Source organism: Penicillium taxi, assembly GCF_028828555.1.
Source record: "Penicillium taxi strain IBT 34144 chromosome Unknown utg000004l_segment0_segment0, whole genome shotgun sequence".
Classification (NCBI taxonomy): Eukaryota; Fungi; Ascomycota; class Eurotiomycetes; order Eurotiales; family Aspergillaceae; genus Penicillium; species Penicillium taxi.
In genome coordinates, this window is record NW_026643206.1 from 2,042,469 (window position 1) to 2,054,637 (window position 12,169).

The 12,169-nt window shown below is 44.7% G+C and overlaps 2 protein-coding genes across 2 annotated transcripts; both read right to left on the bottom strand.

Annotated features, from left to right (window-relative positions):
• Positions 1-855: 855 nt before the first annotated feature.
• On the bottom strand, positions 856-1,198 carry N7495_005677 (uncharacterized protein; the record flags this gene model as incomplete). The annotated part of the gene is made up of 2 exons (XM_057208328.1): positions 856-1,032; positions 1,058-1,198. The coding sequence occupies 2 exons, from the start codon at positions 1,196-1,198 to the stop codon at positions 856-858; spliced, it is 318 nt and encodes a 105-aa protein (XP_057062102.1).
• A 1,726-nt stretch (positions 1,199-2,924) lies between these two features.
• Positions 2,925-5,470, bottom strand: N7495_005678 (putative nuclear localization protein; the record flags this gene model as incomplete). Its single annotated transcript, XM_057208329.1, has 3 exons — positions 2,925-4,945; positions 5,093-5,200; positions 5,374-5,470. The coding sequence occupies 3 exons, from the start codon at positions 5,468-5,470 to the stop codon at positions 2,925-2,927; spliced, it is 2,226 nt and encodes a 741-aa protein (XP_057062103.1).
• Between the last annotated feature and the right edge of the window lie 6,699 nt (positions 5,471-12,169).

Here is a 12,169-nt window from a genome sequence, read left to right on the forward strand (position 1 = left end):
TTGTAACAATTTCAGAGGCATCGTTGTCGTTTCTCAGTAGTGAACCTGACATAAAGAGCTAAACTACAGCAGGTGTTAGTTACTGCGTCTCTTACCTACCCCCAATATCTGATGTAGATTCAACAAGGAAGCGAGAGTGATCGTAAGAAAGAGCATATGAAAGAGCTCTTTTTGTCGTATGATTCGCAAGATTATCTCGATCTAGAACAGAGATGGCTGGCTGAAGGGACACCAAGTAACTCTTGAAAGGGCGGCAAATGCTATGACAATCAGATTTTTTTGACAGCGTGGATAAAACCTTGAAGTAACATGTTTTAGTGTATCGTAGTACTTCAGCTTTATCCAGTCAAGTTTCATGCTTTATCGAAGTAGAAGTAGAAATACCACACTTGCTTATGCATATTATTGGGCCTGATGGTTCTTCGGATGTGTTTATGGGCTCTGGAGTCTTAAGCTAATCCAGAATACCCAGTTCCCATGTTTTTTAAGCTCTGGGAGCACATGAAACCGAAACCAGGAATGGCTATTCGACCTTATAGGAACTTTCAAGGCAAATCTTCCGTCCTCTATTTTGGTTTATTTATCAATAAGACATGATCAATTGGAATCTGCTATCACAAATATCGCAAGAAGAAAATTGGGACAGCAGCAAGTGTATCATGATGTCATATTACAGGGTACAGCCATAGCTACGGCGACATTTCCCCTAAGGGGCTGATATAAGTAAGACCCTTCAATTGAGTGTTAGAAAAAGCTGAGTGGCGATGTTATACCTAGGAATATCTCTATAAGGCTGACCCTAATACTTTGTCCACAATTTAGCTCGATCTGTGGTGGATTCCCGTGGTCAATAGGTCAATACTTGATCGTTCTTTTGATATCGTGAAGCCGGCTGTAGGTATCTAAATAGCCTTCGTTGTCAATAATGAGTTCATGGATAAGATACTTCTCGAGCTTGGCAATCTTCTCCAGCATGTTCTCGATTTGCGTGGTCAGTTTTTCCTGGTTGTTTCCCACGTCCTCAAGGATTAACTGGAGTGGCTTCGGCTCGCTCAACGAGCTCAAAGGTTTCGAGGTCTTTGGCCATCGCGTTGGCCTGTTTCATATAACTGTATTTATCTGTCTCAAATAGTACCTGCTCGAAACTTTTGATCATGCTGGTGTTGTGAGTTCCCAAGGCCGTAATCTTGGACTTCATGTCCTCGAGTTCTGTGAAAGTTTTTGCACGAGTTCCTGGGGTCTTGGTGAGAGCCCTCACTTGTCTTATATCGAACTGCCAGTTTCACAAGTTCCTTCAACATCCCTCTCAGAACAGAGAAAATGGCCCAAGGAAGTTGTTGGAATATGGAACAAAGCAGTCATGTGATCAAATTGTTACTTTATAATAGATAGCAAACTAAGAATGAAAACCGGACTTTACAACCACTTCAAGAGGACACAAAGATATCATAGGGGCGTAAAGCGTTACCTGTGATAGGTGTCAGAAGTGGGCGTTAGCCTCATCACCTTTATCGAATAGCTATTCCACACTTGGTACAGGTGTACCGACAGAAGTCATACAGCAGGGGCATATGGATGTTCATGCCATGAGAGCTACTTTTGAAGTAATGATTGCTTCATGTGTCTCTGATAAAGACCCTTGGAATAGATAGACTCTGGGGAATGGAAACTGTCAGATAGCTGCTTGTTAGAAATGGTGGCTTTAATAATATATAAAAATATTGATTATGGACTTGATTAGCGTATTTTTAGACAATGTATACTTTAAGGCGTTCGAATTTGGTTTTATTGGTTCTGACGAGGGAATGACAGAGGATGGAGTCGATGAAATTGAAGAAACCTAGTGAATATCAATGGATAAATATTTCTAGTCTAAGCTAGCTAGGTCACTAAATATTTAGCAATGATCAAAATTCTCATAGTTGACTATAGAGTCCATTATAATGGCAAAATTTCTCAGCCAATCACAATAAGAAGTCTCCGTGGCGCAATCGGCTAGCGCGTCCGACTGTTAATCGGGAGGTTGGAAGTTCGAGCCTTCCCGGGGACGACCTTTTTTTTGGCCCACATTTTAGATGCCATGAATTCTTTTCTTAATTTTTGACCTAAGGACAACGTATAGAATAAGCGGGGCAAGTTTACAAGTAGATTAGGCTAAAATTTACATCGGAATGATCCCATGTAATTGGAGAAAGATAGTAAGGTATCATTGCCTGGGCATATGGGCGTTAGAGCTGGGGCGATATCAAGATTGAGGCTACCTACTACCTGGGTAAATGCCTGGATAAAATTACAAGTATACACCCGAGCATAGGCTGGGCAATAGCGAGTTATATATGGAATCACAGCAGCGTATCCAAGTGTCGATTTTCATTCCTTTAACACCTGTACAGTAATGACACTTGAAAAGTATAACGCCATATTCGAGAGGACCCCGAGACAAACAGAGAATCAGGGCATAGAAAACAGACTGTAGCCCTCTCATTACCAAATAAAATCAAGGTAATGGAAACATGGTAAGCAATAGGGCATAAAGCGTACATACTCATACCCAGTGGTAATTCAACGCTTAAGCAAATGATAACGCCATGAAAATTCCCTGTAGAAGTACGATAGAAACAAATACAGTACACAGACATCAGTCAAGAATTAAGCCCAACTGAGCAGAACGGGTATTTAAGGACTGGCCCAGATTAACATTACTGAAGCCCCCTCGGACCTTGAGAGAGTAAAGTCACAGGAGAACATGCAAGGCAAAAAAAGTAAAATGGGTAATAAAGATCAACGGTAAGCGGAGAATCGAGTTTAAGATACCAAAAAGAGCAGCGACAGAGACTGAATATCATAAACCGTCTTGGATGCAGATAAGGGTAAGGGGAAACCCCCATGTTAATGTCCTGTTCTATAAAACGCCATGCTGCTGTCTAGTAGCCTGACCATCCGCCCAGTGGGCTTCCTGATTGTCCTGGCTGGGGCTGACCGGGCTGCATTGGCCCACCTGGTCCACCGGGCCCACTAGGCCATCCGGGCATACCGCCTGGACCCATGCCCATCGCCATACCTGCTTGTTGAGGGTTTCCTCCCATGAAGGCCTGGCCTCCAGGACCACCCTGGGAGGAATACATTGCACGTGCCATGCCAGGGTACCCCGCGGGATTGCCAGAGTAGCCCATAGAGGCCATGACCTGCTGCTGTGCCTGTTGTTGGGCTTGTTGCTGAGCTTGTTGTTGAGCCTGTTGTTGAGCCTGCTGTTGTGCTTGTTGCTGGGCCTGTTGCTGAGCCTGCTGTTGGGCTTGCTGCTGAGCATGTTGGGCCTGCTGCTGAGCTTGTTGCTGAGCAGCTTGCTGGGCCTGTGGATGCATTTGCTGGTAGTGCTGAGGCATATGTGGGACCTGAGGACGATGTTGTATACGGGGAGATTGCTGAGTCTGCTGGCCGTGGTGAAGAGGCGAAGGTGCTTGCTGCGGCATCTGCTGCCCATACTGCGGCATACCCTGGGGAACCGAAGAGGATAAGGATGAAGGTTGCGGCTGCGGTTGCGGTTGTGGTGGTGGCTGACCCCAGACCTGCGGCTGCTGTTGATGTTGATGTTGAGGATATCCGTAAGGCTGTCCAACCCCGGCAGCCATGGAGGGGTTAGGTCGTTGGTGCATGAGATCTGGTCGCATCCCAGCGGGAATTCCTCGAGGCTGTCCCATAGCCTGTTGATGCGACTGGGCGTAATTCTGCCCCGCCATCATCGCTGCTTGATGGGGGTGCACATGTTGAGGATGGGGGTTTGCCATGACCGCTGGTGGGATCTGAGCAACCTGAATAGGCTGCGAGATAGACAGATTTGAATCGATGGCCGTAGTAACAACCTGTTCTCCGGTCTCCGGGGGTTCACGTGGTGTCGCATAGAATTCATCCAGTCCCTTGCGGCGATAATTTCGCTGGGATCCCAGAATCTTATTGAAGTCGGCCGCATGTTGGGCCTGATTGATAAGCTCTGATGCAGAGCTGGGTTGAATACGGTCTTGGTAGGGTTGGCCAGTCAGTTCTGGGCGCTGATTAGCCATACCAGTATAGTCCCGCAACCGTGGGTCATCTGTAGTCGTCATATGAATCATGGGAAGTTGTGTAAGCGACGGAGAGGCGTCAGACACATCTAATGAAAGACCTTGAGGCAAAGGCTCGACAGTATTGCTAAAGATCACATTGTTATGAGGAAGGGCTGGTAGCAGGCTGGAGGACGTTGTCTCTATCGAAGGCCCATCGCGAGCCTTTGTCGCTCCGGGGCGCTTCTCCCCTGCCAAGTCGTCCTCTGTAAATCCTTGCGTTCGTGCCTTACTCTCCCAGTAGTCATCCCGAACCCGGCGGCCGTTGACAATCACACGACTACCAAACTGCCGGAACATAGATCTGGCCGAGACGATGGCAATCTGTCGAGAGCGGTAGGAGTACGGAAGTACCTCTTGCTGAATAAGATCGTCCTTTTCAATTTGAGATGCGATTATCTTGTGTAAAGATCGGTTCTTGTTGAATAAAAGGTACGAATCCCGATAGTTCAATACCCTCGCACACTCCGTTGCCAACATGAAGAGCTTGGTGCCTCGAAGAGGTACGCGGAACGTCCGACACTTGTATTCCCTAGTGCCCTGCAGATAGCCCATGGCGTCCACCTTGGTTTCTCCCGCCTCATCGAAGTCCTTTGGGATATATTCGTCGCCCTCATCATTAAGTTGATCTGAGGTGTGATCTCGGACGGTTGGGAGTGCTTTTACAAGGCCTTTTGTCGGTGTAGTCTTGCTGGGCGGTGATGCCATCGATGGTGATCCGGCACTCTGCCGGGGAATCATCTTGTGTGTTTGAGTCGGGGTGTTTGGCGCATGGTCATTTGAGCTTGACCGAGGAATCTTCGGGGGGCGACCACGTTTACGGCGACCTTGGTCCTCTGGGATAGATCCTGTTGGTCAGTATACCTTGCCAAGTAATATAGAGTTGGGACGCGACCGAACAGCAACGGAAAAAAAAAAAAAAAAAAGCGGCAAGTTGTGAACCGGGAAGAATCGACATGAAGGGCAAAAGTACTCCTCCCCATATGCGAACATACCATCATCCTGATCGCCTTCGACGCGGCCATTCCCAATGTGATCTGGAGTGCGACTACGCTTGATACCACGGGGACCTGTTCCTACAGGAGATGGTGCCGGCATAGAGACTAGGAGGGGCCATCAGTTTTGGGGAGGAATGCGAGGAATATAGAAGAAACAAAGAGGACAAGAACATGGTGAAGTCGTGTGAAATAGCAAGTCGCGAAAAAGAAAGTCGCGAAAAGAAAGTCGCGAGGATTTGAGGACAAAATCGATCTTTAATTAAAGAGACAAAACGTACCAGAGTTGCTCAGGTTCGCTGGATCAATGGTGCCTAAATCATGGGAGACTTCACCTCCTATGCCATTCATCGATGTGGAGTGAGGTGTACCATACATCGTCTAGAGATCAGACAGCCGAGGGCCGCGAAAAGGCGCGTTGAAGGAGTGGAACCTTGAAGTGCGCAGGGGGAAAGAGTACGAACGGTGGCGCAGGACTGAAGGGAAGGGCGGGTAGACTAGGCTTGCATGCAGATGGGTATGGGTGTGTGTGGTGTGGTGTGTAGGTCGATCAGGGAAAAAGGTAGCTTGATTCGAGATGGAACTTTGAGAGGGGCGAGGCGGTGAAGGTGTTGATGCCTGGGGAATTAGGGATCAAAAGGGTCAATCCAACCACGTGCAAAGTCTTTTCATAAGTTAACCTTGCAGAGATTATGCATCAAGGATGAATGTAGGTAGAGGGAAATAACAAAGGAAGTATGATTGGTCCAAATCAATTTCAATGGAATAAAGGAGGAGTAAATATAAATATCAGTAACATTAAAAAGTACTAACAATTAAAACAAGTTTTGAAATGCCTGGATTGGAATATGCCATAAAAGGCGTTCGGGATTACCCGAAGGAACAGGTCAAAAGAAGAAAGAAAAGGTTTAAAAAAGAGGAAAAAAGAAAAAGCGAGGCCCAGAAGCAGTAAGATGGGTATCCTTCATAAATCTGGGGCAAGTTCTTTTTGCGAAGCGGGTACGGCGCAAGGCAAATTGCAGCATAACAAATGAGGAATGAGATCGTAGTGGAACCGGAGTCAAGCGGAGAGGGATTTTCCCGAAGTGGGACAATCGCATTTGACTGGGGTTGTCATAATTGATATGATATGTACTTATTTTAGCACGAAGGAGTCGAAGTGGGGGAAAAAGAAGCAACAGTCGCACAGGTGTGATTTGAACATATATTAAACCAATCATAACTATATCAAAGTGGAAGAATCAGAGGAGAGAGAGATATGAGCTGTTTCTATCATTTTATGCTTCAGTCTAGACTAGGTATAAAACACGTCCGATCCCGTTTCTAAGTTGTTACCTCTTTTATTTTCGCACCACACGAAATACTGTGCTTGTCCTGCATTCACTTCCGGCCGGTCTGCGTGTAACTTTGTCTTAAACCGTTAAAACGTTTGAGCTAGATCGCCCTGCGTTAGTAGATATAGACAACAAGACCCCTCTGGGCTGATTGATCATCCAAGCCCTAACTCGGGCTAACTCAATAAGTTGCCTACTCCGTAGAAGCCTCTTATTCCCACAGAATCTTGATTGATAGCATTAATCCTACATGTTTTTATTCCTGTAATCCGGAAATATATTAAAAAAAGGAATAAGATCCGTGAGCTAAAAAAAAAAATATAAAAAAATGCAGAGAAACATGTCAGTCAGCCGGACAAGAGAAACGGAATTTTGACCTAGCGGCTGACGCCCCAGATAAAGGTGCGAAAAAGCAGAAAAGGAAAAAAAAAATCACGAACCGGATCTACTTCAGTCGATCTTCACAGTCTTCCTTATTCAGCTGAGTATGAACCTGCATATATGCCTCTAGGCCAAGTTATCACTATCACATCTACATTCTGGTTGGATTGGTTGGATTCTTAATCTGCACGAGACCACTCCAGGTTAGTGTGTTGTCAAAAGGAAGCAGATGACAAGGGAGAACAGTAGTCATGGGAGAAGGGCCAACGGTCTATGCGCACAGGTAGGTCAAACCATCATTCCATATGACTTGGTATAGCTCTCAATATCGCGATTCTTCTCTTCTTTCTTTTGAATAATATGTGAATATTGGAAAAAACTGTCTTCTTCGGCTGTACGAGGGCAAGACGGGGTCCATAGGTTACACTGATAAACCATGAGCGTACAAGCATTTTCCCATGTACGCCGTTGGAAAGACAAATGGACACAATCTATCGTGTTCTTTCATATGTTTCACAGCAGGGTCCTGCAGCGCTGCCGTTGATATCTCTCGGTTCCGGTAGTTGTGTGTGTTACGTTTGCCGTATCGTATGAGCACAAGGTGGCTCTGCAGGATCTGATTTGAGGAATAGATATTAGATCTCTCGAGCAAATCATGCAGGGCCCTTAGGAGTTCGAGTCCATTTTGAATGCAACCGGATATTGTACATCTGATAGGGAGTTTGAAGTCATTGGTTTGATTTTTTCGATCTTCACAAATTCGCACAAGCTCAATCTAGACCTTTTTTACTTGGATACTGTGCTGTAGATTGTTCATTTGCTCTGTTGCAGAATGTCGTACGAGCCAAGTTGAGTCGAGTGCAGCGATTGCAAAACTCACGCATTCTTCATCAAAATCCTGTCTCAGCGCATAGAGTTCGGGGCTGTCCCGATAATTTCAATAGCCATGCCTTAGAATTGCCTAAAATTACAGAATCTGATAGCATGCATTTTTGAATATCCACCTTAAAGTTCCAAACTCGAAAGTTTCTGGTGCCTGGTCATTGTGGATGCAACGGCAGCACCAGGCGCCAATCTACCAGGCAATTCACTGGACATGCAATCTGAAGCCAGATCTAGAAGCTGCAGATCATTCAATTTGCATACTGAGGTCTAATTATCTCGCCTTGGGCCATTCCAAGGACATGAGAAGCCACAGCTGAAGGCGAATGCCAATGACCTAACAGGGATTCTATGGCATGCGGACACAATCACGCGTGTTCTGGGCGCAGCCCCGAGCAACATGGCATCTAAAAATCTTCTTTCATTTCTTTCATTTCTATCATGAAAATTCTTGATTTTCTCTTTTCCTACTATCGGGGCGTTACGAATCTTAGAATCGGTGGCAAAGCCGCGCGTTGCACAACTTGCACAGTTTGGATTTCGCATAACTGATGCAATAAGTGGAAATGGGCCAAAGTTCATCCCGATATGACATTCATACAGTTAATAGCCGCCCGAGCCGGGAAAAGCTGATCCATAAGCTTAGGGCTTCCAGGCTCAAGCATCTTTCACCGGTGACAACCCTATACTCTTGCTGAGTGGATCCATGATATCAAATTAGCCCAAAGCAAAGAGGACAGGTACCCCTAGTTTGTAGCGCGCAAAAATGAAAAGAAATTCCAGCAAGTAGTCACTGCCAAAGCGTCAAATGTAACAATAAGACCAACGAGAATCATTTCCGACACAATCCGAGTCCGTGGATAGAGTTCTTACATCCGAGGATGGAACGGAGGATTTTGGCCATAATACTGTCGCACTAGACGTGGAGAAACTCTTTCCTTATGCACGTCAACTGAATGCAGGGGACATATGAGAGGAGGTTTAGCAAGCCGAGTTATGCCCGCTGATATTGTAGAGATGTGTTGTAAAGTAAAAGTGCCGTAGAGTTAGCGCCAGGATGTTTCGGACCGCGGCTGGAGCCGGTAGGAAACGTTTGTTGCGCACGGCCGAACTTATCAGGGATGCTCGGTGATTCCAGTATTGAAAGATTCAATTATGATTATTGAGTGGCGAGATTAAAGGAGGAGGCGATGATGGGGCTGTGCTGAAGATCATGGAGGTTTATGACTCTGAAGTAGAACACAACTCCGAATGTCCCTAGTTTCAAGACTTGGAAGAAGGCTGGACTAATACCTATGCACTGGTCTGAGAGTACCAGATTGTTATGCAGTAGAGATGTGGACCCATAACAACCCTGGCAAAAGAAATCACATATCAAGTAAATTTGATATTATGGGATTTTTCCCCTAGTCAAGAAATCTAATAGGTTAACTATTTATATTAGTAAATTCCATACGAACGGATTAACTTAACCCACTTTTATTTTTTATTTTACTAATAACTTCATTAAAACTATACAAAACTAATTTAAAAACTATTAAATCTGTCACTGAAGACATGTTTCTCTCCTATGGCTGGTCTGTCTGCATATTCCGCATCTATGTGGGCGTTGGTGGTGTCGGAAATGTGCCTGATTCTTGGGTGTAGAATAGGTATTACTAACTCCAGGAGCATTAACTATTCGACTCGCTAATAAGCTCTATGCCCCCTAGATAGTAAGGCCCTCTTCCACTGCCATTTGTCGACGTGGAAGCTCCCTTTTTGATATGTTTTTCATGCGTATGACGAAGGGCAGTGTTCTCCTGGCGTAGAATAGTATTCACCTGGTATAGGGTATTTGCACCTTTATTATCTGATCTAATGCTCTTCTAGATAGTGATGGTGGTGCTTGAGAAGCTGTACGGGGTAGAGCTTTATATTGGCGATGTAGATCCTTCTGCGTTTTTGGTGTTTTTGGAGTCTAATTTCGACTAGAATAACTACCTCTAGATAGTGGTGGTGTTGGTGTATGACTCCTAATAGTAAGCTTAGAAGACAATCTATTAGGATCAAATGGGACAATTCTAGTAACAGCGAATACATCAGAAGTAGATTAAACAGCCTCTAGTTGCGTGGTAGGGTTATATCTCAAGAAAATCTTCCTTATTGACATGGCTAAAACCAAGCTCCAATTTAGAGCTAACCAGCCGCGTGTAAGATCGTTTAAACACCATAAAACAGGCGACATGTAAAGGCTGTAATAGATATGATTCATGCACAGGCATATAGATTGGTATAATATCATGATATTTATAGATTCTGTCGAAATTAGGCGTTAAATGGCTACTATAGCCATCTAAAATCAACCGCCTATATCGTCCCTTCGTACACATAGAAGTGGTCGGAATAATCTTTTGGAGCAAACGAAGCCTTATTTGATCTGAAGTCCAGCCATTAGGACTAAGTTCGATACGCTAATCAGGTGGTAAGCCTAGATCAGAGGCGAACCAATTCTCCATCATCTCCTTCCCTTTAAAATTGATGCATGATGGAGGCGCCCAACCGGACGCGCCTAAACACTCAATAGCAGTAACCCATTCACGGTTTCCAGGCTACTTTTTAGCTCTTTGACTGTGATATTCTGATCTGGTTATAACCTTCTGAGTAGAACAAAGCCCTGTCGCGAATGCAGTCTCATTAAAGTTATAAATATCCTCTGGTTGAATCCCATTTTCGCGAATCATCTTTTCAACTAGTATAAACCATTCATGTATAACCATAAAATCCTTTTGTTTTGCTCGTTGAAAATCGCGTGGTGTCGAATAAGTGGTTGTTAGACCAGGCATTCGATTAGCGAAAGATGTGACCCAGTTTCGTCCGATCGTAAGAGGTAGGTTGGCTCCGCGGTCGGCGAGTAGAATATTGGCTATTCTATCAACATCACAATTCCTAGGAGCGCATCCACGGGCATCTAAAGAGAGGACCTATTTAAGAAGGGTTTTCTCTTCAGATCCAGTCAATTTATGGCTACTGGCGCGTTTTTAGACACGAAATTCGACACCAGAAAGGGTTGAAAATGGTATATCAAATAGATGCAGCTTTACGAATCATAGAGGTTTGGCCATTTTTAAAACTTGAATGGCTAATAAGATCCTACCTTCCTGCTCTACCAACTTCTACTTTTTTTTCAGGGTGAATTGGAGGCATGGTGGGTGGTTGAAAGATAGAGACACATAACTAACGCGTGAAGTTTGAGGTGGTCTGTTCGCATGGGATTTACTTAACAACTTCAATAAATAGCTTAGTAACAAGGTACTTCATAGCTCAAATCCAGTTCGGAAACATGGTCCCTGACTACCGGTACGTTTTCCAGATTCAAATCTGCCAGCGTGGCAAGCCATACTGAAATTGTACTAGACTATTATTGCTAGAGCTATTCCAGGGTCCTGAGTCTATTCATAAACCTCCAGAAGTTGGAAAATGGCTTTCGTAAAGATCGGCGTGGACGAAGACGAAGAGTTAGTTAACTAAACACCTTGCTGACGAAGTAACCAATTGATAGATCGAGGCGAACTAGGTAGAAAACCTATGGAATTGGTGGTATAGAACAAAGGGGCCTCCTCCTGATGGCTAGAACTGATGGCGATATATTTTGTACAACGTGGACCAGTAGCCAAGAGAATATTGCACCTACAGTCGCATCTAGAACTCCGCGCCGATAATATTCCGACATCCGAGCTTTGACCGCAAAACTTACTGTTATGCTTGTTCTATGTGAGATGGTCGTGTTCATATGTAATTGGCAAGACCGGGACACCCGGTGATCTAACCTGTTTTTTTTTCTTGATTGTTTCGAATGAGACCTCAAAACGAGATGTCCGGGGAACACGCTTCTCAAATAGATTAACGATCTGCTTTATTTATAAGTCCTGTTTGCGAAAGAAAGAAAAAATATGGGTCAGCGGAGAACAATGGTAGAACCATGGAAGCGCGAATGGGTCTATTGAAGCGGAACCGGAAAGAACTCCCCAGTGGAGACTTTTCTTCTTCTCAGTAATGGCCCAGAACCAGTTGCGAACAGTACAAAGTGGTGGATCTGGAAACTCGGCTAGAAAGGAAGTCGGTCCGGGCTTAGTCATTTACGATATTCAGCAGGTTAGCCGAGTCGCCATAGCCTCGGAAAGGGGTGAATCAAGACGAAACGAATGTCAATACTAATTATAACTGCAGTCCTAAGATTCAATATAAGATTCTGATTTTTAAGCAATACTATGTTTACTTGAGAGAATTGCACGCAACATGGAAAGAAAAATGGGAAAAGTAAAAGCTGAGGTCTTTCGGATTTCCATACGCGGAAATCCGTGGAGATCGTGAGTTACCCCGTGTAACTGGAATGTTTCTATTCTCAGTCGAATAAAGATAAGCTACGCAGAAGCGTCTCCACAAGAAAAGTTTTCGAAGAATCAACTGATCATGTGGGGCCTGCATTAGTATCCGAATA